The 25,262-nt window shown below is 32.7% G+C and overlaps 2 protein-coding genes across 2 annotated transcripts in view; one reads left to right on the plus strand and one right to left on the minus strand.

Annotated features, from left to right (window-relative positions):
* The window catches only part of LOC126749070 (leishmanolysin-like peptidase), a 105,656-nt gene extending 100,776 nt beyond the window's left edge, over positions 1-4,880 (minus strand). The window contains exon 1 of the mRNA XM_050458688.1: positions 4,579-4,880. Within this exon, the coding sequence (XP_050314645.1) occupies positions 4,579-4,701 (123 nt within the window). The 5' untranslated portion in view covers positions 4,702-4,880. The remainder of the gene's footprint in view (positions 1-4,578) is intronic.
* Positions 4,881-17,485: 12,605 nt separating this feature from the next.
* Positions 17,486-25,262, plus strand: LOC126749072 (protein FAM8A1). The gene is made up of 4 exons (XM_050458693.1): positions 17,486-17,973; positions 23,667-23,823; positions 24,149-24,281; positions 24,340-25,262. Exons 1-4 carry the CDS (start codon positions 17,619-17,621, stop codon positions 24,655-24,657), a joined length of 963 nt encoding a protein of 320 aa, XP_050314650.1. The 5' UTR covers positions 17,486-17,618; the 3' UTR covers positions 24,658-25,262.

The raw sequence follows: 25,262 nt of genomic DNA on the forward strand, positions 1-25,262 counted from the left end.
CTAGTATATTAACTAAAATATTTGGAATCATATACAATCTATATTTTGCCAAACTCTGAATAATCAATATCTAATAATAATTAACATATTATTTTAAAATTTATTTATTAAATATTTTAGCTCCTCACGGTATTTATTGGCCTGCGCCTTATAATATTTAAGAGTATCAAATATTTAAATTTCTTATTTTATTATTCTTCAACTATCTTAATTATAGAAAACTAATAAAACATTCTAATAAGCATCTCAATTACAAAATTCTATCATAAATATGTCTTCATCACCCGAGAAATCTACTAGGTCAATGACGTGACCTGTAGAAAAAAATCACAAGTTAGTATTCATTAAAAGCTTGTTTGTATGTGCTGAATAAAAGATGATCTTCCAAATATGTAATGAAACGCATTGCCGCTTTAATTTCGCACGATTTCTAGATTGTTTAACGACTGAATGAATCCACAGTTATTTATATGTACCCAAACATAATTATTGCATTTTAACAACAATCTTATGATCCAGTTATTACATGAAAAATAAAATTACATATTATGGATGCGCTAATCTTTTTTAAACTAAATAAACCATAAAATAGTAAGTAAATTGGTAAAGTAGTTTTTTAAAACTAAGGCGAATACATTTTTCCATTTGACACAGACGATTTTCGATCTTTTTATGATTCACGCTACTTCTTCTTGCCAAACTTGAAATAGATATAATATTTTTGACTTTTAATGAACTCACACCCATATCTCAGTAGTTCAAATAGAGAAATCAAAAGGAAAGAACGCCAAGTCTTAGAACACCTCACAAACCTCAGTCCTAAAAGAGTCCAATACTCGTTACATCTCGGTTTTTCCTCAAGTTCGCTTAAAAATTCTAATAGAGTAAAACAATTATTATGCATTGAATTCCAGGCTTAATTAAAGTTTTAAAACAAAACTGAGCTATTAGCTCTATGATGGATTGCATCGATGTATTACAGTTGAATCATTTGTATTTATTAAGACTTTCTTGAATACTACATTCACAACAAAGCTTGTTAGCAGTTACTCAGTTGCGTACCTGTTTAGTTGCTGGCTGCTAACCTAAAACGTGAAATAAATTGCTATGTCTCTAAAATGCATCGTACTTATTTAATATTAACCTCAGTATTCATTGTCATACGAGAAAACAAAACATTTCCTGCGATGGCTTGAGTCCTATCTATCAAATCGTACTCAGAAGGTTACAGTGTCTGGGCGTTTGCCTGCTTCTAGATCCCCAAAATGCGGCGTTCCCCAGGGTTCAGTGTTGGGACCACTGTTATTTTTACTGTATGTGGATGACTTGAGTTCATTGAAACTGCAGGGCAAGGTGGTTCAGTTTGCTGATGATACCACCATACTATGGAGCCATAAAAATTCTGATTATATTAAAACTTGTATCCTTGAAGACCTTCAGATTTTATCAGGGTGGTGTGCTTCCAACAGGCTCGTGTTTAATGTAAGAAAGACGTCTATTATGGGGTTTAAGTGCGATGTTCAGGGTCTGATGTTTGACGAAAATTCCCTCTTGCAGAATAAAGGTGCTGCAAGTTCCTAGGAATTACCATTGATGGTGGCCTTCGGTTTGAAGATCATATTTTACATTTAGCTGGGAAATTATCTTCTGGATGTTTTGCAGTAAGAATAGCAAAACAAGAGCTGGGAGGGGTGGTTGCACGTTCAGTGTACTTTTCACTTATCGAATCTCATATTCAGTATGGCTTGCCTTTTTGGGGTTTAACCAATAAGGGGCTATTTAACATTGTCGTTGTTATTCAAAAAAAAGCAGTTAGATACCTGTGTTCTGCTAAGTTAAGAGATTCTTGCAAATCCCTCTTCATTTCTGAAAAAAATCCTAACTCTTTTTTCACTCTTTATCTTAGAAACAGCTGCTCTTATTCACAAAATTCCCAAACTACCCTCTGACACTGGCCATTTGACTCGTCATGTAAATGATGTTCCCCTACCTATTCCTACGTCTTCCCTTACCAAAAACTCATTAATTTACATAAGTAAAAAAATTTACAATCATGTTCCTCTATGTGTTGTGACATATATCGGATGTTAAGAAATTTAAAAGAGAATTAAAGACGCTTTTATTGGTTAAGGCATATTATAACCTGGATGACTTTTTTAATGATTATTTATTTACTTTTTAACCTTGGACATGTTAGAAAGTTTTTTTTTCCTTTTTTCTTCTCTAGTTTTGTCAACAAGTTTTCCTTTATTTAGTAATTGATTGTTTTATTTAGTTATCTTTAATTCAAGTATGTTCAAAAAGTTTTGTCTTCTTGTGTTTAATTTTGTTCATTGTTTTGTCAATTTTTGAAATTGTATTTTAGCTTGTAGGATGCTTGTACAGAAGATTATTCTTACGTACTATATCACATTTTATTTCTTTCTTTCTTCTAGCCTGTATTTAGTAATTTATCAATACATCGGTAAATTGGTTTTTTGCACACAATCGATAATTCGGTGGACTCTAAATTCGAACTATACTTTTAATTTTTAAATATGCAGTATTGGTGAAGCAAATTAGATTTTTTTTTCTATTTACTATGCACTCTAAAAAGAGTGCTTAAGAGCTTAAGCTGCCTTATATTTTAAAAACTATCTGCGGTTATAAATAATATAACAATAACTTTAACACATATTTAAATATTGCATGTTTAGTAAATTATAAAAGTATAATTAAAATATCCAATAAAATAAAATATTTATGTTGGGAAAAAATCTTAGTAAAAGGCAGGTTCCTTTTTAGGAATATTTATTTTTTTTGTGTTTTTTTTTTACAAAAAAAATTGAAGATTCATTTAAAAAATTAAACAAAAAGCTACAGATTAATTCAACCTAGACTTATGAAGTTTGTACCATAGTTGTCTAAGATACCTGTTAAGACTGGCATTGATATTTTGTCATTTTTGTATTACAGAGTATTTGTTGAAAATGTTCGAATTTACCGATAATAAATACGATAATAATATCTTAGCATTTTTAAACAAAACATCCAGTATATTTTTATGTTATTTAATTTATCTGCGAAATACCTTAATTTTTTGTTAAATATGTCCTAAAACTAAACCATTTATTTTTTAAGATATGTTGAGTTCTGTGGAAAATAAGCATAATGCATACGGATTTTGCTTGTGAGTAACTTATTGATATTATATATGCTCTAAAGAAATACTCTTTTAGCATCTTAAATGTATGGTCAACTGTATCCTGAAAGAAGGCGTCCTCAATCAACAATTTTAAAATCTAAAGAACAGATTTAAAAGAACAGGAAATGTAATTATGAAAAACATGAACGGGTGAAGCCAGTTACAAATGAAGATAATAAGCTAGCAGTAATTTAAAATGTTATTGAGGATCCTAAAAAAAACCTGCACAGCTGACAAATTTTTTATAGAGCATCATCAATTTCCTGTTTGCTTTGACACAAAAAAATTCAGCCTTACCATATCCAATTATTACAAGAATTTCAACCATATTATATGACCGCTATTTAGGATTATGAAAATAGGACTGCTTTTTGTCAGTGTGCGCAAAATAGGAGGCCTCAACCTAAATTTTTTGATCTGGTTTTTTTAGGCAAAGCTATATTTCATAATGTTCCCAGTGTTAATAAGCACAATTTTAATAATCATGACTTTAGTAATCCATTCTTTACTAGAGAAATTCATCACCAAAACAAATGACCACTTAATGTTTGGGCAGATCTGTTATTAGACCTCATTTCTTAATGGGCATCTTACAGTTGAAATAGATCTTAAGTTCTTGAAAAATTATTTAAATATCCTTTTACAAGTGTTGTTTGTTGTCAACGAATTTTGAATAAATGAAGTTTTTGATAATGGATTTTTCAAACAGTCAGGCTAGTTATATTGAGAAAATTAGGCGAGTCATTTTAAAAAAGAATTATGCTTACACAGATAACAGAAAATCAGGTCATATAGAATCCAATTAATAATTTAAACCTTATTTAAGAATAGTACAATTTTATAGTTTTTAATTTTTGTATTTAAGGTCAGATTTCAGGCTATTATATTACTTTTTGAAGTGTGTAATAGAGCAATAACAATACTTAATTGTAGCAATCATATTTATTCTTAATCTTTCGTATTACTTAGTCTAAATCTTTAATAAAAGAATTTAAAAATGTCATGCATTTTAATCAGTATGCCTAATAAATTTTTCTGCAAATGACTGAAAATCCTGTTACTTCTAAAAAAAATGTTTAAAAATTAATTGTGTTTTACAATATTGTTTTTTTGTAATAAAAATAAAAATGACTCAGGAGCATATTGCACTACCCCACACATTGTTTTTAAAATTATCAGAAATTACGACCTCTATCACCTGTATCAGTTTGGGCCGTGCCTTATGAGACACCCTGTATAAAAATAAAAATGAATTTTATATTAAAAGTTAAGAATAGATGAAAGAAATAATCAAAAGCTTCTAACTATGTTATATTTACTAATTTTAACATTTAATAATATTATACGTTTATATAGATAGTTTATACAGAACCACAACCAAAACAAAAACTAACCTCATCATGTTTGGGATAAGGATGATTGCAGTTTCCGTGACCAGCAGTCAAGTGAATGAAAAAATAAATAATACAAACGGAAAAAATAGAGCTGGTAGCTCTAAATTTAAGTTTTCCCATCATAGTGCCACACAAAAAGCGAATTTAAAGACCTGCTAAAGATGTAAACATTAGCGGAATTGAGGTTATGTCTTTAAACACGGATTACAGCGTATTTGGCTACATAATACCGACAACCGAGAGACGAGACAAACGCGCGCTACAAACTAATCGACCGTCTGGCACCGACTAGCGGCCGACCGTTTATTCGCGCGCGGTTCAGATTAGAAAATAATGGGAAATGATTTAGGAAGAAAAAACGACAAATGCGCAGATGTCTTTACGATCTTTAAAAGTCAAACCACAGGTAAAAACTACGAATTTTGGTTTGTGTTTTATTACTAATGGGCATCTATAGGGTATGCAAAGATATTCAATGCATATGGACCCAAGCAAAATGTGAGAAAAGGGTGTCTCAATAGTCCTATATGGTTGGAACCTTTGGTCTGAGACTCAAATTACAAAATAGTTTTACCACTAACTAACTTTTCTTCTCCCGAAGATGCTAACATCGTTAGCGAAACGCGTGTCGAGAATAAAATAAAGAGTTTTAGTTAGTGGTAAGGATGTGCGATACGATACGATTTTCTCGAGTGCCGGTATTTTTTCTTCCGATACTCGATATTTTGTACCGGTACTTTAACGTACGATACGGTCCGATCCGTTTGAGTTTTATGCAGTACCTATCGTATCCCGCATCGAAGAATGCTATGCAATAAATTTAATTTAATCAAAAAGATACCACATAAATTAATATGAATGAAGCAGTGAAGCACGGATTTACTCCTGTTTCCTTCTGTCTTTCTGTTTACGTTTATCCGTAGTGTTGGCAGATGCAACCCATTTTCTGAACGCCTATTTTCAAAGGCTGATGCGATAATGGATGAATGCCGTAACAGACTTCTTGGAGATAGACTTTCAAGGCTATTATTTTTAAATTCGTTAGAATTAAGTTACTGGAATTTGTAATTATTTTTCAATTTCTAGAATAATTATATTTGTCTTATGTTTTAATGTTTTCTGTTGTTCGGTTTTAATTTAAGTGACGACAAATGTCAAATTTTCACTTGTAGTTATTTCGAAATAAATGCTGTTAATAAATAATACTAAAAATATCAGTATTGACCATACCAGTCCGCGCTAATTTAACATTTTTAAAAAAAATATATATTTAGTTAAATCGTACCGGTACTTGGAATATCGGTACTGAACTTGTCGATATTGTAACCAACCGGTACTTTTAAAACGATACGATACGATCCGAAATACCGGTACTTTCCTCAGTATCGCACATCCCTAGTTAGTGGTATAGCTGTGTGCTTTAAAGCTACGCAGGGTCGTAGATTAGGGGTAGGGGGGGGGGGTTTAAGGGATTCAAACCGACCGCTCCTTAAAAACCTACAAAATAAAAAAAAATTACTAAAATAAAAAAAAAATCCAGAACGAAAACAGCTCCGCCTGAGGCACTGCATGGAAAAGTGACCCTCAAATGAACGTAGCATGCGCATACTGTCATTTGATGATCGGTCACTTGCAGTGTAGCGGAGTAAATAACGGGTTAAAATGTTTCAATTTTTTGTTCCGGCTTAGAACCAGATGAAACTTTTACCAAATCATTAGTTTGGTTATTGCACATACGAAATGGGTAATTACGACTTTTTTTAATGGTACCGAGTTCTTTAAAAATAGAATTTAAAAAAAATGGTTTAATTCAATAAAGTTACCATTATACATTAAACTGCCAATATCTCCAAAACTAATTCATATAGCCAAATTTTCTTTTTTTTTGCTTAAAGGGCGTATACAGTGCTTTTCTTTGAAGTCCCCCCCCCCCATTTATTTTTTGAACGGGTCAAAAAAAATTTTTGAAACTTGGCATAAGTAAATTGGTCTATAGATACTATTTTTCACTGTAAACTAGGTAGTTGTAAATTCCAAGATGGCGGCTGGGCGACATCTTGAGAAAAAATTTTAAATAGAAAGGGGGGTCGTGTGGTACCTCATTTTAAAGGTCTCAATGAGTACTTTATAACCCTGAAATATTAGACCCATATCTTAACTCGTTTCAAAATGGCGGCCTAATAAAAAAGTATTTTTTTTTATTTTAACGTTTTACATTTTTATGATTTTTGAATAGGTAAAAATCAGTGTACGAAAATAAATGCGTCACTATTTTATTTTGACATAAAAACGACAGTTCTAAATGTCAAAATAACACATAAGCGCCATCTTGAATAAATGCATTAAATAGAAATCTTGTGTTACCTCATTTAAAAGGTTTTATTGAGTACTTTTAATATTTATTACATGGACAATTTTTAAATCCAAAATTCAAAAATTATAAATTATTTGTATATTATTATTAAAAACGTTAATAAAATCGCAGCAGTGTATTTTTTTGGCTGTTACTTTTAGACAGGTCAAAACGGAGTCCACCGAGTCCATGTAATAAATATTAAAAGTACTCAATAAAACCTTTTAAATGAGGTAACACAAGATTTCTATTTAATGCATTTATTCAAGATGGCGCTTATGTGTTATTTTGATATTTAGAACTGTCGTTTTTATGTCAAAATAAAATAGTGACGCATTTATTTTCGTACACTGATTTTTACCTATTCAAAAATCATAAAAATGTAAAACGTTAAAATAAAAAAAAATACTTTTTTATTAGGCCGCCATTTTGAAACGAGTTAAGATATGGGTCTAATATTTCAGGGTTATAAAGTACTCATTGAGACCTTTAAAATGAGGTACCGCACGACCCCCCTTTCTGTTTAAAATTTTTTCTCAAGATGTCGCCCAGCCGCCATCTTGGAATTTACAACTACCTAGTTTACAGTGAAAAATAGTATCTATAGACCAATTTACTTATGCCAAGTTTCAAAAATTTTTTTTGACCCGTTCAAAAAATAAATGGGGGGGGGGGGGCGGGACTTCAAAGAAAAGCACTGTATAAGCGCTAACAACTGCAGTAAAATAATTGCAGAAAACTTCTATTCTTGTTAATAAAAAACATGAAAATTATAAAATTTATATTGTTGGTATTGAATTTTTCAGCAAGCGATAAACTTTTTTATTATGATGAATTTTGCCATACATGCTACGAATGAAATATAGAAAAAAATCATAAGAAAGTTTTTAAAAAAAGCCACAGGTTTCTATCCGAAATATTTTTTGAAATATGAATTTTTAAAGTAACGCGTAGGTGGAAATTGCCGCGCTCTATACCGTTGCCGACCGAACGTACTTCCAACTGCCGCCATTTATTAACCATCTACGAATAATTTATAAATCGAAGTTGGTGAATAATAATAACTTTGAAGATTTTTAAGTAAACTTAAAAAAATAATTTATTTGAATATTTTAATTAAACGAACTTTAATTTTTAATAGTCATCATCATTTTGTGATTCCAATGAATCTGGTGTGTCTATAATGTCTTTGTTGCCACAAAATTTACAGTTACATTCGTTATAACACTTCAAGCCCTGGGATACACATATATACTTTTAAGTGTTGCAGTTTCCATCGGAACATCGAAGAACTAAAATTTTCCGTAGTTCCTTTGGGACGGGATCCTGTGTCGCAAAAATTGGTCCATATATTAGACTCTATATCATTTGTCCATCCATATTTTCTTGGGTCTTCAAAATTCATATATGGTATGTGACTGTTCTACCAAATTTTTAGTTGATATATGCACCTAAAATAAGAAAAGCCATAAGCGTCCAAATTTTCTTTTTTTGTTATTATCTAAACTGTAATCTGTAAAATATGATTTTTTTTATGTTTTCATACCTATAGAAATAAAGACAAAATGTAAGTATAAACCTACCTTTTTAAATGCTGTTTGAATGCATCGTCAGTTGGTGGCAGTTCCACGGCAGATTTATTTGCATTTGTAGTTAAATGCAATCGTAGTGCATTTAGGGTAGAAATATCATTATCCTTGTTTCTATATAGAAGTAAAATAAATTGTGTACTCCGTTTAACTGCTTCTGTATCCGATACAAATGGCAGATCATATAGTTCTTTTAGCCTATCGATATTTTTTCTTAGTACATTAAAGGCTGTTTTTTTACCAATTTTGAAAAACGAACTAGTTGTGTCGCATCCCGTGAGGCAATGAACTGCCAAAATGTTTCTTAAAACTGCTTTTCCCAATTTTTGAACTACATCCTGTATGCTTCCTGAATCCTGAAATGATTTTTTGAATGCCCTAATTCCATAAGTAATTTACAGCCCTTTATTTGTTTTGTAATAATGAAATGGTGTAAAAGTAAAAGTAATACGTCGGTATCCAGAGATTTGACAAGAATAGAATTACTATGCTCTCGCTCTGCCAGGACGTGAAGAATAATTCGAGTATCTGCTTCTTCCTGATTAGTTTTGTATTCTTCCCAAATTTGTGGCTCTTTATCGGTGGTTATAATATAGACATTTTCGGAATTTTCAGATCCTCCTGCTACTATTAAAGTTTCATTCTTATTTAGAGATTTTGCTGCAAATTCCAAAAGATAACTTACAGTAAAAACTAATAAGGCCTTCTTATTGTTGGATGATTCGAGAAAATCATTAAAAATTGGAACTTTTCGAGACCCAAAAATTTTGTATTCTGTTGTATTAGATGAATCACCACGTCTGAATCTCTCAGCAGATTTAAATGAATTACATGTGTAAGTGTCAAAAACAACTGTTATTCTCTTGTGTTTCCGTCCGCAACTTAGCATTCGATTTAAGAATATTTGTGCTAAACCGTTAAAAGTCAAAGAGGAAGTTGGTTTCAATTCTTGGATTATAACCATACCATCAATAATATATGATTCTACACTATTTGGAGAAACTATTGTATCTGCAATTGGCTCTAGTCTCTTGCATAATTCAGACTTGGCAGTTTTTCGCATCGAACCATCTTCATAAAACATTGACGAAGGACAACGCAATAAAAACCTGTTTTAACGCACAAAAATCAAGAGCGTTATGACACAGCTTTAGGGCTTATGATATGATTAGTCACGCGTCTCTCGCGAACGTCGGCGACTGTTCTGGCCGTCGCTAATCTGGCACAACTTCACTGCACACTTCGTAACAGTTTTTTCTACCTTTTATTCGCAGATTGTATGGAAAAATGTTTTCAAATAAAAAATGTTCTCGCTTGCTCAAAAATTCATTGCAGAAAATATAATTTTAATGATTTTTAAATGTTATATTAATAAAAAGAAACGTTTTTTTGAATTTATTTTATCGCAGTTTTTAGCGCTTATGTATTCTCATTAAAACAAAAAAAAAGATCTTTTGAATATGTTAAAAAGTTCCAGATATATTAAAAGGTTAAGGTTAAAAAGCACTTTTTTTAATTCCTGCCTTTTGCAATATTCTCCATTTTATAAAACTCGGTACCACTAAAAAAAGTACCAAAAGTAACCAAGCCCCTAAGGAGGAGGTGACACGCATGCATCATAGGACTTCATATGTCTTCTCTTCCACGCTTCTGTGTTGACTAAGGCCGGGCCCTAGGGAGATTCGCCCTAAGCGGTAGCCATGTAACAACTGAAATCTTAAGACACATTCCCTAGGCCGTTAAATAGTACAGGGACCGACCCTTACCTTGGCTGGTGTAAGAGGCTGCCCCATCATCCTTCGAAAAATCCCGGGTTACATAGTAGTGCTAAAAACATCACCGGAAAGAACCGGCAAGTCAACCGAAGGATGGCCGGTGGAGGTAGCCTTTGTCCTCAGGAGCCAGGAAAGAGCAGAAATAGCAGAGGCCGTAGAGGAATTCTACGGTCCTACAATTCTACTGGACTATGAGCTTCCGGATCAGCCGGTCCGAGATAAAGAAGCTACAACAGGCTGGGTGACAACTCTTCTACGAGCTGATTTTCCTAACAGTATTCAGGGTGTCAGGTAGAAGGTACGGCCAGTTGCGACGCCGTCAAGTTCTGGTGGGTCTAGCCAGCCAAAACAATAATAGGAGCTAAGGTTTCCGCTCCACCAAGAACTTCATATGGAGCAGATACGGGTGAGTTAAGTTAATTTACAACACAGCCACGCCGCTACCTGGTTAGTGTCATGGTTGGCAAGAAAAGAGAACTTATCCTAATCCAGGAACCTTACTGCTATAGGGAATAAATCAGAGGGCTAGAGGCATCCGGCGTAAACATCTGCACCGGTGCCCAAACCAACAGAGAAACAGCTAGGAGCTGTATAATGGCGCTGCAGCTGCAGGTTACACCGTTCATCTAGTTTGGCTCTATGTCACAGCGATAGTCCTCGAATACTGTATCGGTAAGAGTAACTCCGTATGACGTTGCACAACTACCTCCTACGGAGGGATTAGTTACTTTAGTTAGGGAAATTAAGAGGTTAGGTCTTCCGGCAATTATCGCGTGCGATGCGAACGCGCATAATACAGTATGGGGTAGTACCAACGAAAATGCGCGAGGTGTGACGCTTCTCGAATATCTTATGTCGGAAAGCCTCGATGTGGTAAACAAGAGCTCCCCCTATTCTACTTTTGCAGCCGAAGGGAGATTATTGACATTATAATGGTGACACGCAAATTTACAGACAAGGTAGGTAACTAAAGAGTATAGAATGACATAACCACGTCAGATCACAGAATGATTCAATTCGAATTAGAATCGAACGAGGTGATCACATCACTTAGAAGAAATCCAAGAGCCACGGACTGCGCTACTAAGGCCTGTCAGAAGTGTCTTAGATCTCGGGCGTGCCGATACTAATCAGAAAAGATTTAGTGACAAGGGTAAATGATTGAGGTCAACTACTCAATCAAGCCTTTCAGGTAGTATATCCTCTTAGAAAAGAAGGTGCCCGCAAGGTACCATGGTGGAACAAGGCCTTCAATAAACTCAAAAGGGAGTCTCGGAGGGTCCACCACCGAGCACTTCGGGGAGGATCTCAAGAGGCTTGAGATAAAGAAGTGAAAAAGAGCTTTAGGGCAGAAGTGAGAAGAAAAAAAAGAGCTAGCTAGCAAATGTTCTGTAGTAAACTGTAAATAATGTCTGATTCCGCCAGGCTAGTCAAACTTCTCAGCCCTAAAATCCCCTTTTCCCCACCGACATTCTTTAGAAAGGAAAACAAGAGTTCAATTGTGTGATGCACTAGTTTTATCACATTTCAACTTTGCTGAGAGCATTTATGGAGCACACTTAAATACAGCTGAGGTTAAAAGAGTGCAAAAAGTACAAGATTCTAGTATAAGATTTATATGTGGAATTAGACGATGGCAGCGTGTTTCACATAAGCTCAGGGAGCTTAATTGGCTTTCTATGTATAACAGGAGAATATTAGAGCTTGTTTTTTTTATAACACTGTTAAATGTAAATGTCCTATTTATCTTAATAAAAAAGTAGTTTTTTGTACTGATTTACAATCCCCAAGCACAATAAAGTGTCTTTTGAGAAAGAATTTTCATATAACATAGCTTCCATCATCAATAAATTTGAAAGTAATGAATTTAATTTATTAGTTGGTAGTATTAAAACTAGAATCAGGCAACAACATCTTCGGCAACATAGGTTGCCGTTTCATAGGTGAGTTTGACAGAATTTGGCGTTGGTGTGCCGACTTCTAGCAGTTTTGCATTTATTTTTTTAGTTCTTGGTGTATGTGTTGTAACTCAGACTTTAACAGCCCCTTCTTGAGAGGGATAGAAAGCCTTTTGTTTCAACATCTAATATGTATATGTATGTTAATATTTTGAAACAATAAAATTATTTATTATTATTATTCTTATGGATGGATATGGACACAAAATTCGCAGTAGACTGTTTGAAAGGCCTCATAGGAAACATTGGATGCCACATTTCGAGAGAAATACAAGACACATATGTTATTATCTAAAACACAGGTATGATGATCCTTTCTTTAAAGCGAAACATAAAACCCGACTATTGACTTTTAACTTATTATAATATAGGCCTATTTCACCTAGATATAATAATAGTTCACCGCTTTAAGTTAAAACAAATAAGACAAATCATTCTAAAACGTTTTGACAACACTGTTTTCAAATAGTACATTAGTAACCTGGAGAGGAAAAGGATACACATCTCAATATTTCTGTAGTTTAGCATCAAATAAGAAACCAATATTATTATGTACAAGGAGAAGCATTACTGAATATAATATTATTTATTTAACCCGAATCGAATTTAAATAATATTCAACAGTTATTTATTATCTTCTTTATTTCATCCTTAACTACATTTATTCATGCTCAGATCTGTGAAAAGATTGTCAATGATCCTCTAAATTAATATTTGAATTTCTTCTCCGCCCCGTGCGTTCGCCTTGTCAAGATGTTCCGCATCAGGTGAAGCTAAAAGAGACATAAAGCACCGAGATAAATTTGCACACGTATTTCTGCCATATACGTAATGAAATTTAAAAAACGTGACTGATCCAAAAAGGTATAAAGCAATGCATATCATAATATGGTTAAAATTAAGGATATCCGACTGGGACTATAGCACGATAAGACTACCTCATAAGAAAAAAGTCTTATGAAATTAATTTTTTCTTTTCAATTCCAAAGTTAATCAAAGATAAAGTAAAGTAGTAGGTATGGATTTGGTAGGTTTCATTTTATTTTTTTTTTAATTTTATTTTTTAAAATGAATTGGTTTATAGTAATATAAATACGAGATAATGTGACTGCTGCATTTCTCTCAGGCTTTATCCGACATTAAACATATTTTTACTTTCCTGCTCCTCATCATCTCTGATTTTCAGTTTATATTGATATAATTAAATTTAGTAACCACTGGTAGAATGTAAAATTTTCTGAGAAATAAGCAAACAGAAGTAGAGAAAAATACTAAAATAATAGCCAGAATTAAAACCAAAATTCAAAAGCCAAAACTCACTAATATAAGATTTTGGAAACCTATCCTATCTCACAATTCACAATATCTAGATCTGTGCTCCCAAGATTGTATATAAAACGTATCAACAATAATGAAGAAAATATTTTACTTATGACGACACTCTCTTTGTGGCAAGTGATTTATATAATTTTCAACTTTACCGATTTTAATTCAGAGCTAAATCATAAATTTTTGACAAAATTATTCTTAGCATCTGGCTAATAAGAATAATGAAGAATAAGAATAATGATTTCCATTTAATATTTTAGTCATATTTTAATTTTTAGGAAACTGTTCTAAGAAATATTTCCTTCGCCCTCTATTATATTTAATTTCAGAACTTTCTGACAAAATTATTCTTAGCATCTGGCTACCAAATCCGTAACGAAAAAACCACTTTAAACCGGTATTCATAACTCAAACCTCCGCCGGTTACTATATTCAATTGCAGAAGTTGTATATCTAATATCTTTGTGAAACTTTTGGTATCTTACAAAAAAAAAGAGCTGTTAAGATTGTAAATTTGTTTAGTTGACATATTGTAACAAGAATATTTTTTAATTGTTATAGTATTTTTCACTCAATTTTTTATTGGTTTGCATTGTCATTGGATCTGTCTGAAATTAATATCACTTCACGCTCGCTGGACTTAAATCATGAACAATCAGTTAACTCAGTTTACAAGCGTCTATTAGGCTTTTACCAGGTTTTATTGGTTACTGTTTGACACTCCTAATTGTAATTTAACTATTTCTGTTATTGTATTTTTTTAACATTTGAAATATACAGTGTGTTAAATATTAAAAAGGAATATACAGATGTCGAATTTATAACTTCTAATAATAAAATTTTGCCTATTTAATTTTCTTTAATCTAAAAGTTGGTCTGTTTGTGGATAGAACGAATTAAAGCCAAATATATTTTTCTTTCAAATTATAATAGATGAATTTATTGCCAATACAAAATTCTTAATTTACTAAGAAGAAAGAAAAAATAAAAACACAGAAGTCCTAAAATTACCAAAAAAGAAAGCCAAAATCCAATTCTGAATTGTATTCAACATTTTTAAACTTCCTCATCTTTGTCGTCATCTCATCTTTGCAAGTAGGCAATATTCCTGGTGCTGATTAGCTAACGCAATTAGCCATACTAAGCCACATGTTTTTATTGCTCTCCTTGTCACCCTTGTTATCGTTTTGTTAGTATTCTAAACGTCTGTAATAAGATAACTTTTTAAAAACGTAAACCATTGTAAACTGTAAATAATGTAAATTGAAAAAAAACTAAAACTATTTACGACATTATGATTGTCAAGTCTATAAATATTTGTTATGAGAGAGTTTTAAACTGATTGCAAATTATAAGAAAATCCTAGTATACACACCGCATTCTTCCCGTGCGAAAGTCCTAGCGTGAAGTAAACTTAATTTAGTACCCTCTTAGAAACTTTTATAAAATAAACGTCATTTAAGTATCAACAGCTATTCAATCTACAGGATTTTTTAAGAATTAAGACTCAACAATTTTTCGATTTTCTTTTGGTATTTTTAGAAAGCTTATCTTAAATTTATAGTATTAAACCAACACAATCCTTGGATGAACAATTTTTTAACAAAAATATTAAATTTTATATTGCATAAGTTCGATGATATTTGTACGCTCCAATTTACTTATGAACACGAATATTACTTTTTTAATGTTATACCAGCCTGAACTCTCAGCCTCGCTCGCGTGGAAGTAGACTGAATTATTGACTTTGCGTAAGTAGTACCCAATGACACCACAAAGCAAAGGGCGCGAGAACGTTCATATAACATAATAAACTACATAATAAAAATCATTTTAAAAACCCTGAACTGAAGCCTGCTAAAAACAAACTACTAAACTAAACATGTATCCAGAAAATGTTTTATGTGAAGTTTGAATGGTTTCCAGGCACTTTTTTACATGATCAATGCAAGCGAACATTTTCTATAGTGAACAGATCTCACGTGTTTATCCCAGGTATTTCAGGCGATTGTAAACAAAAACTGATGAATAAAGTAAATGAGAGATTATTTTGGTTCACAGTATTCGTTCAGTTATCAAGTATTTGACTATTTTGTTGAGTGACTATGGAATGCCTAACAATAAATGTAAAAGTTGAAATGGTCCTTATCTATGGTGAATCTGAACGGAATATTAATAGAGCCATTGAACTGTATATCATGCGACATCCTCAACGGCGACTTCCATCGCGAGCATCATTTTATCGTGTAGTGAACCATTTTATAGAAGATAGAAGTGTGAGAACGATAAATCGATCACGAAAGAGAAGCATTACCAGTCAAAATAATGAAATTACCGTCTTAGCTGCAGTTGCCCATAATCCTGGAGTCAGCTCACGATCAATTTCTTCTGCTTCTGGAATCTCCAAAACAAGTGTTCTGAGAATTTTGAAACGCCACAAGTTTCATCCGTATCACTTGTCGTTACATCAAGAGCTTCACGGGAATGATTTCCAAAATCGAGTGTTGTTTTGTGAATGGGCCCAAAATCAGTTGCATGAAAATAACAATTTCTTTCTGCGCGTCTTATTCACCGATGAAGCTTCATTTACAAACTATGGTGTAGTTATTCGTCATAACATATATTATTGGGCAGTTGAAAATCCCAGATGGTTTCGAGCGATAGAACATCAGCGGCCATAGTCTGTGAATGTGTGTGGCATCATCAGTGATAAAGCCATAGAACCTTATTTTACTGATGGTGTCCTTACAGCCAAAAATACCGTAATTTTTTGCTGGAGATTTTACCAGTATTTTTGGAAGATGTGTTTTTTAAAGTGAGACTAAATATGTGGTACCAGCATGACGTTGTCCAGCACATTATTCACGCGTTGCACGCCACGTGTTGGATCGTGACTTCAATGGACGTTGGATAGGTCGCGGTAGAGCAGTCCACTGGCCGCCACGGTCACCTGATTTGACGCCCTTAGATTTTTTTCTATGGGGTTATTTGAAGGAGATCCTATATCGCGATCCACCAACGACTCCCGAAAATATGAAGCTGCGAATCACGGAGGCTTGCGGGCAGATAACTCCACAGATGCTGCACTCTGTTCATCGATCGTTTAGAAAGCGAGTCGAAAAATGTATAGAAGTGGAAGGTCAACACTTTGAATATTTATTGAAATAATTTTCTGACTTTTTTTTTCCAATTTCTTTTATTTGAACTTTGTACGTTTTATTTTCAAGTTTTCGATTCTGTTGATAATAAAATTCTATCATAAGATACTTTCACTCCTTTTGATAGATCATCAGATACTACCTACAAGGGCAAATGTCATTGTCAAGGAAAAAATTTGTAAAAGAATCAAGAATTAATATCTTGAAAAGGAGAGGTCGCATATAAAAAAGTGTCAGATGAAAGTTACTTATTTTTTAACGTTAAATCAGATACTATTAAAAAAATAGAGGTTTCTATGCAAGAAAGTGAAGTTGACCTTCATTTGATCTTAAAGGCGTCCACTCAAGGTCAAACCAATGACGTCATTTTATGGTCCCCTGGAAACCATTCAAACTTCACATAAAACATTTTCTGGATACAAGTATTTTTTTGACTTATTCTTTAATAACTTTTATTGAATTTTCAGCATATACAGGTACTGCGTACTTACATAGGTACCAAGAAATTTAATTTTCTTTTGTGGTTATTTTTTCTGTTAAAAAAAACCCGAGGAACATTGGGTTATTGGTTGGGCTTCCATCGCTCAAGCACCATTAGGTTAAATAATTACGTCATAAAGGTTTATGACGTAAATAATCATTTATTACGTTCCCTTGTGAATTAACTCTAATCAGAACTGACTCAAAAAAATCTCTGGGGTATGTACAGTGACAGCTTTAAAATGACTTAAGAAAATGTCAAAATAAGTTTGAGTATTTGATATTGACACTTGATTACCATGAACCTGTTTTTTTCAAAACAATAATAATAGAATTTAGAATCAAATCGAAAATCGAACAGACCACGTAAGTTTATCAGTAATCAAAAGAAGATAGCAATGGAAAAACTTGAAAATAAACCCGCTACTAATCGGTCATCACCCGCAATGGACTGGCATCGAAAAATACAAGAAAGGGATGAATATTTTGAAAAATTAAGGCAGTGGCTGGATGAAGCACGATCTTGGTATAGTTTCTCGGCTGCTGGTTTTTCAAATCCTCTTTCAGGTGAAGCAAACGGATATTCACAGCAATATGGGCAGTATTTGTCCAATTCATATGCTACTTTCTACCAGGCTGCTCCATTGTATCAACATGGAGGCACTACAGTTCCTAACCAACAGGCTCAAACTGGAAATGCTCCTGCAAACAATACTAATTTTAATGGTGTACCAATGTATCAAACTTATCCATGTAAGTACTTGTTGCCAACTTATTAATTATTGAAACTTTGGGAAGGCAGTGACCAGTGCCTCTTTTCTCTCATCAGCTGAATCAGCAAATTTCATTAACATAAAATTTGCTGATTCAGTCACTGATCTTAATTGATCTAATGCTGTAAAAATTATGCTTTTGAATATCTATGTATGTCTAATATCTAAAGTATGTGCTGATGTTTACAGTTTTATTTTGTGGAAGAAAAAAGTGGCAAAATTTTTCAGAAAAATCGAATTGAAAGTAGCTCTCTGCATTTTCACTATACATCTTTTGTTTTGAGAATTATATTACCAAGTTGCTAAATGTTTCAGAAAATAGTTGAATCTTGTTGGTTGTGTTCAATTAATGTGGTAAACCTAGTTCTGCAGCTGTGGATATACATAAGCAAATGGATCGGCTGCAAAAGCAGAAATGTCTGACAGAAAAGGTGAAACTCCTTGTAGTGGCAGTTTGCATATTAAACATAAGTCTAAGTCTTGCGTTACTATATACTTGAAAATAATTACAGAATTCCTCTATGCACAATCCAGATATTGATCCATATTTTGAATACTAAATAGATTTTGTTTACTAAATGGTGAGTGTGACTTTTAAGTATATCCAAAATAAATTATACTTAATATAATATAATGTATATTAATATTTTTATCAATGATATACATGAATGCTTCACTAGCTGCCTATTTTTGTTGTTTGCCGCTGATCTGAAATTGAGTTGTATAATCGAGTTCCCTGATGATTGTGACAAATTACAATATGATCTAAATAATTTGGTAGTTTGGTTGGAAGGAAATAGTATGGAACTTAATCCAGCTAAATATAAAATAATGACCTTTTATTGTTCTAGAAATACTATTAATTTCGACTATAAGATTGGTCGCTATACCCTTGAAAGAGCTGATTTTTACGGATTTAGGGGAGTGGCTTTGGGGTGCTTTGAGGTGCTTGCCAGTCATACCTGTCTGGCTGCACCCAGAGGGTGGCTGCATCTGGATTTTCGTCAGGGATAGCACATCTTAAATGTGGTGTACATTAAGGGTCAGTGTTGGGTCCTATTTTATTTTTATTATATGTTAATGACTTAAGCTCTCTATCACTGCATGGACTAGTGGTTCAGTTTGCCGATGATACTACAATTCTGTGGCCAGACAAAGATCAAAAAGTAGTCAGATCTCTCATAGTAGAGGACCTTCACAAAATTAAAGAGTGGTGCATCTGCAATCAGCTTGTATTCAGTGTTGATAAGACTTTTGTTCTGGGCTTTAAGTGTAATGTAGAGGGTTTTTTGTTTGATGAGCAGAGCCCACTACATGGTAGGGATTGTTGTCGATTTTTCGGCCTCTTCATTGATGAGAGTTTAAGGTTTGACAACCACATTTTGGGCCTAAACTTTCTTGTGGTTGTTTTGCAGTCAGGGTTGCCAGGCATGAGTTGGGGGGGTTGTTTGCTCGTTCAGTTTATTTTGCCTTAATAGACTCTCATATCCATTATGGGTTGCCATTTTGGGGTTTGTGCTCCAAGGGACTCCTTAACATAATTTTTACTATTCAGAAAAAAGCATTAAGGTATCTGTGTGGTGTTGGTCTGAGAGTCTCTTGTAAACCTCTTTTTGTAGCTGAAAGAATTTTAACAGTTTTCTCACTTTTTATATTGAAAACTGCAACACTCATACATAAGTCCGTAAGTCCAGCATCCTGCACCAGTCATAATACTCATCAAGTGGGCAACTTATCTCTTCCAATCCCCACCTTCTCACTTACAAGAAACTCTCTTATATTTATTAGTCGTAAAATATTTAATCATGTTCCTTTTTCGATTAGGACTGTTACAGACCTTAAAAAGTTTAGGAGAGAACTGAAGAAATTAATATTACCAAAAGCTTACTACAGCATTGAAGAGTATTTTAACGACTCATTTTAATATTTAAAATTAATTATATATCTGTTGATCAGATTTATTTATTTTTTTTATTATTCTTGTTGTTGTTGTTATGTTGGTTCTCGCCTTTTCTTTTCTTCTTTTTTGGTTGGTTATATAAAATATGCTTCTGTGTACAATCAAAATCGATTCTGTATTTGTCCTGTATCCTGTATAACCAAATAAATACTTGTATTATAAATTCTAGGATTAGGAAGCTTTTAGCATAAGTTTGTAAACTTAGCAATTAAAGTATATTTTGACTTTGACTTCTTTTTAAGGATTTGGGTGTCACTTTCAATACAAGTTTACAATTCTCTCATCACTTAGATAGTGCTACCAATAAAGCTACCAATAATGCTTGGTTTTGTTAAGAGATGTACTCAAGACTGCACAAGTATTACTCCTTTGAAAACACTACTATGCCCTGGTCCGTCCTAATCTGGAGTATGCCTCCTGTGTTTGGTCTCCTTTCTATGGGGTACATATTGATGCTCTTTAACTAGTTGGAACACAAATTTTTAAAACAAATTGCATATTTATTTGATATGCTACATATGACTCCCATCACTATCTGCCATAAGATGACGGATCTTATTACTTTTTACAATATCCTACATGGGAAATCTGGAGCTTCGGAGCTACTTCAAAAAATCAACATTCATGGTCTACTAAGAACAACTAGAGCCACTGATTATTACTTATTATTAATGTTATTACTTAATGATTTTCTGTATATTACCCATATTATGTATTACTGTTGTGAATTTAAAAGTTTAACAGAATTGTAATTGGGCTTTGCCTGTTTATAAATAAATAAATATATTTGTGGCCAAAATTTCAGTAGTAAAAACATACCTTATTGATGAAATTAAACAATCATATTTAATTTTATTCTAATTTCAGTGCCAAACATTATTAACAGCTTTATTTTTAAATTTTGTGAAGATGTAATCACTCTAGTGATGCATTAGAGGTTTATCAGTGTAATATGAGATGTTGTTAATATGAATTGCATTATCCAAAAGATAAGAAATTTTATTTTATTTGAAAACTAAGATTATTAACAAAAACCGATTCACTTGCTTTTCAAAGCAATATTGAGGATGATAATATTTTTTCAGACATCTATTTACTCATACTACTGCATTTATATGAGTAATCCTTTAAATTAATGTCAGATTCTTATTATATTAATTTAAAATTTTTAGTAGCTTATACTATACATCCATGTTTTTTTTTTAATGTAGGTATTTGGTTTTTAGAGAGAATGGTTCTCCAGTTATCTTATACAGGGTGTCCCATAAATAATTTAACATCAGATTCTTTTTAAAAAAAGAATGGGGTTCACTTAAATTTTCCTAGTCGAAAAGTCAAAGACAACCAAGATTTTTGTAGTTTTTCAACTTGCAATTTTGGCCATTATTCAATTTAGATTAGCGTTTATATTTAAATTAGCATTTATTCTTTGTTTTCAACAAAATTTTGCCAATAAGCTTTTTTTTTATATGGAAAATCTTAAAATGAAACCTTTATTAAATTTATGTCATAGAGGATGCCACTAGCAGCGTTTTAATTTTTCTGAACTGAGCATAGGAACCCATGTCCGGAAATGTGTCACTACGCCACTACGGCCCTAAGACGCGTTTAAATTTAGAAAACATATTAACTACCTAAATAGGATCTGATGCATTTATTTTTACCTTTTGTATATGAGAACATCACAACAATTGTTCCAAATGTCTTCCTCCAACCTCAATACACCGATTTAAAGGCCGCACATGATTTCGGGGGACTACACTAAAAATTTGATCCTCGTTTTGAGTGACTTCAAATGCTGCTGTTATTCGTCCAATTAAGTCTAGCTCTGATTCTACTGGAGCTTCGTAGACTAAAGACTTTACATGTCCCCACAGGAAAAAATCGAGCGATGTTAAATCGGGTGACCTAGGAGGCCAAGAAACTGCTTCACCTCTGGCAATCCAACGGTGCCAAAGCGCTGAGCCAAATACTCGCGTACTTGTACAGCAAAGTGAGCTGGCGCTCCATCATGCTGAAACCACATTTGCTGTCTAACGTTTAGTGGAACATTTTCAAGGAGTTCTGGGAGAACTTCCTCCAAGAAACGCAGATAAATAGGTCCTGTTAACCGTTCCGGTAGAAGGTATGGCCCAATTAAATAATCATCAACATGATTATTATATGATAATTCTGATGTTTTCTTGGAAAAATTGCATAAGGATTTTCTTCGCCCAAACATGGCTATTCCTACTATTAAAAATACCATCTCTTGTGAAAGAGGCTTCATCGGTCCACAAAACATATCGTAAAAAATTTGGTTGTGCAATGATGTGATCCAGAAGCCATCGACAAAATTGAACTCTAGGATGATAATTGGCTGCTTACTTACCTTGAACTTTCTGGAAGTGGTAAGGATGGAGTTGTTGCTCGTGTAGTACCCGCCAGACAGAAGCGTTACTCGTATTCATATTCTTAGCGACGTCACGTGTGCTATTTGATGGTTCATCGGCAACTCAATGAAGCACCTCTTCTTCAAATTCGACCGTTCTTACGGTTCAAGCAACACCAGTATCATGCATCTTGGTCTTAAACATGCCTGTCTCAGCGAGCCGCCGATGAACCGCAATAAACTTTTTGTGTCCAGGATGCTGTCGTTCGGGATAACGTTCATGATACAACCGCGATGCTGCTCGTGCATTGCAGTTTGTTGCTCCGTATGCCAAATGCATATCCGCCAATTCTTGATTGGTAAAGTTTTCCATTAGCAATAAATGTTTAAAAATTGTAGGCTATAAAATTTTTAAACATGACATTGATAAGCGTTGATTTTAAACAATTGTTGTTATGGTATCATATACAAAAGGTAAAAATAAATGCAGCAGATCCTATTTAGGTAATTCATGTTTTTTATAAATTTTAACGCGTCTTAGGGCTGTAGTGGCGTAGTGACGCATTTCCGGACATGGGTTCCTATACTCAAATGGATTATTCTGTTGCACTGAACAACCCTCAGAAGTTTGATCCCATAGTTCTGAAACACCCTGTATGTATTGTGAAAACAGTTTTGCTTAAAAAAGGTATATTTCAAAAACCTCTATGAATAACTATTTACGAGATATTTACATTTAAAGTTTTCAATGTTGTATCACACTATAGTATATTTGTTATATCATACCAGAGTATGATATCAATAAAATATTCATTATAATCAGACATCTTAGCTCACTATTTGCTGATTCAATTTTTTTTGACAGTGTTGAACAGAATTTTAATGCTGCTTACAATGAGGTATTACATGAAGCAGGTTCCCATTTGACATATCAAAGTGAGGCTGTGAAGTTGACTTTATCAAATATAAAATTAAACGTCACCCTGTATATCTAATTTGTGTTGTTTTTTTATATAAAATGTTAACAATGTTTAAGGTTTGTTTACTATGTAGCTAGAGATTGTAAAAATTAAGGAGCAACTTATAATAATTAATATTTATTGAAAATATCTAAATTAGGATTTTTAAATGGGATTTTGGATTAGTCCAAGTTTTATGTGTATGTTTAGTAACTCTGTACCTACAAACAGTAAGTTAACTATCAAATTGGCCTATATATAATTTTACCTTCGATGATATTTCCAACACTTAAAATTTGAATTTCTTTTTTGAGATTTCATAAGTGTATTTTTTCATCCCATTGTAAATGTGATATCAATATACTTTTGTATTTTTTTTGCAGTTATGATACCCCCAAATCTACTAAGACTTCCAACTACTTTTGAATTGAAAATTCCACCAATTTGGAAAAGAATTGTAGCTGAGCTAATTGATTTTTGTATTCTGCTGACATTGAAGTTAGCATTAACATTCTTATTTTTAGAAAGCTTTAATCTTGGGTAAGTATAAGATTAAAAAAATAACTTTAATTTTTGCAAATGTTTGCATTCCAGAAAAAATGCTTTATCTTGTCTATTTTTGAAATTTCAATATTCTGTACTTATGTAAACTTACATTTAGACATTTCATATAATGTTTGTTATATGAAATGTCTGAATGTAAAGTTTAATTAAGAATTAAGATATTTTATGAAATAACTTATAGACTTACGTCATACGTCGTTGAATTTTTTTAAAATATGATTTTTCTAGACCGTCTTTATTATAAAGACATTGAGTTTATTATGCATTAATATAATTTAGATTATTCATTATTTTTTCATAGAAATGCTTTAGACCTTTATGGTTTAGATGTCCTCCAAAAAGGTATTCTAGAAGGGGAAGATGTAAACTTATCACTAGCATTTGAATTAGTTATGCTGGAATTTACTCACAGATTTTTAGTCTGTGTCTTTGAGGTGCGTATATAGAATACATAGGTCAGTTTATGTTATATTTATCTATTTGTTTTTATAGACCTATTTCCTTAAGGGAAAAATTTGTGCTACACCGGGAAAACGCTGTATGGGCCTTATGGTCGTATCAGTAGATACATTAGTTCCGATTCCCAATAGAACAGATGTGGTTACAGGCACTGGTGTGAAACCTCCAGGATGGCAAAAGGCTTTGATTCGTGCTATATTAAAAAATTTGATTGTGGGGTTATTATTTCCCCTCTGTGCAACTTTTTATCTATTTCCATGTAATCGAACAACCTATGATATGGTTTCTAACACTGTAGTTGTTGAGATACATCCAGAGTTTTTGGTGTATCAGGCTTTGTTAGGTCGATAAATGGACTCTTTTGTTGATTTTGACTTTAACAACATTTGAACTTTTATGTTTTTATTACAGTTTTCATTGTCACAGTAAAGTGGTCTTCCTTAAACAGTTAAAAAGCCAAATTTGTTTTATAAACTTGCATAAGAAAGAAAGTTCGGGTGTTGATATAAATAATATATAAACATGTGATCTAGTTTTTTTTTATACTGGATCGGCCAACATGTGTTATGTGATATGCTTTACTAATTTCAATGAATATAAATAACAATGTATCTTAAAATATATCATAACATTTAAATATCTACTGTCGATGCATGTAGTACCCCAATAACTACTATATTTATAAATAATATTTGGGGTCCAATAAAAACAGTGATAAATATTTAGAAATTCTCTTTAAAAACTTTAGTGCATTGCACAATATATTTTTTATATGTTTAACTGTGATAAACCTATTCACACAATTAAAGAATCTTTCTGGTGACTAATGTTTCGTAATGACTTTATCCTGGTCTATGCTTAATTTCATATAGTTATATGAATTTGGAATTTATTTGTTATTTTTATCATTGCTTGGTGAAGTTAGTTGTTTGTTAATAAAGAGTATATGTTCTTAA

This window comes from Anthonomus grandis, chromosome 22 (assembly GCF_022605725.1).
Source record: "Anthonomus grandis grandis chromosome 22, icAntGran1.3, whole genome shotgun sequence".
Taxonomy (NCBI): domain Eukaryota; kingdom Metazoa; phylum Arthropoda; class Insecta; order Coleoptera; family Curculionidae; genus Anthonomus; species Anthonomus grandis.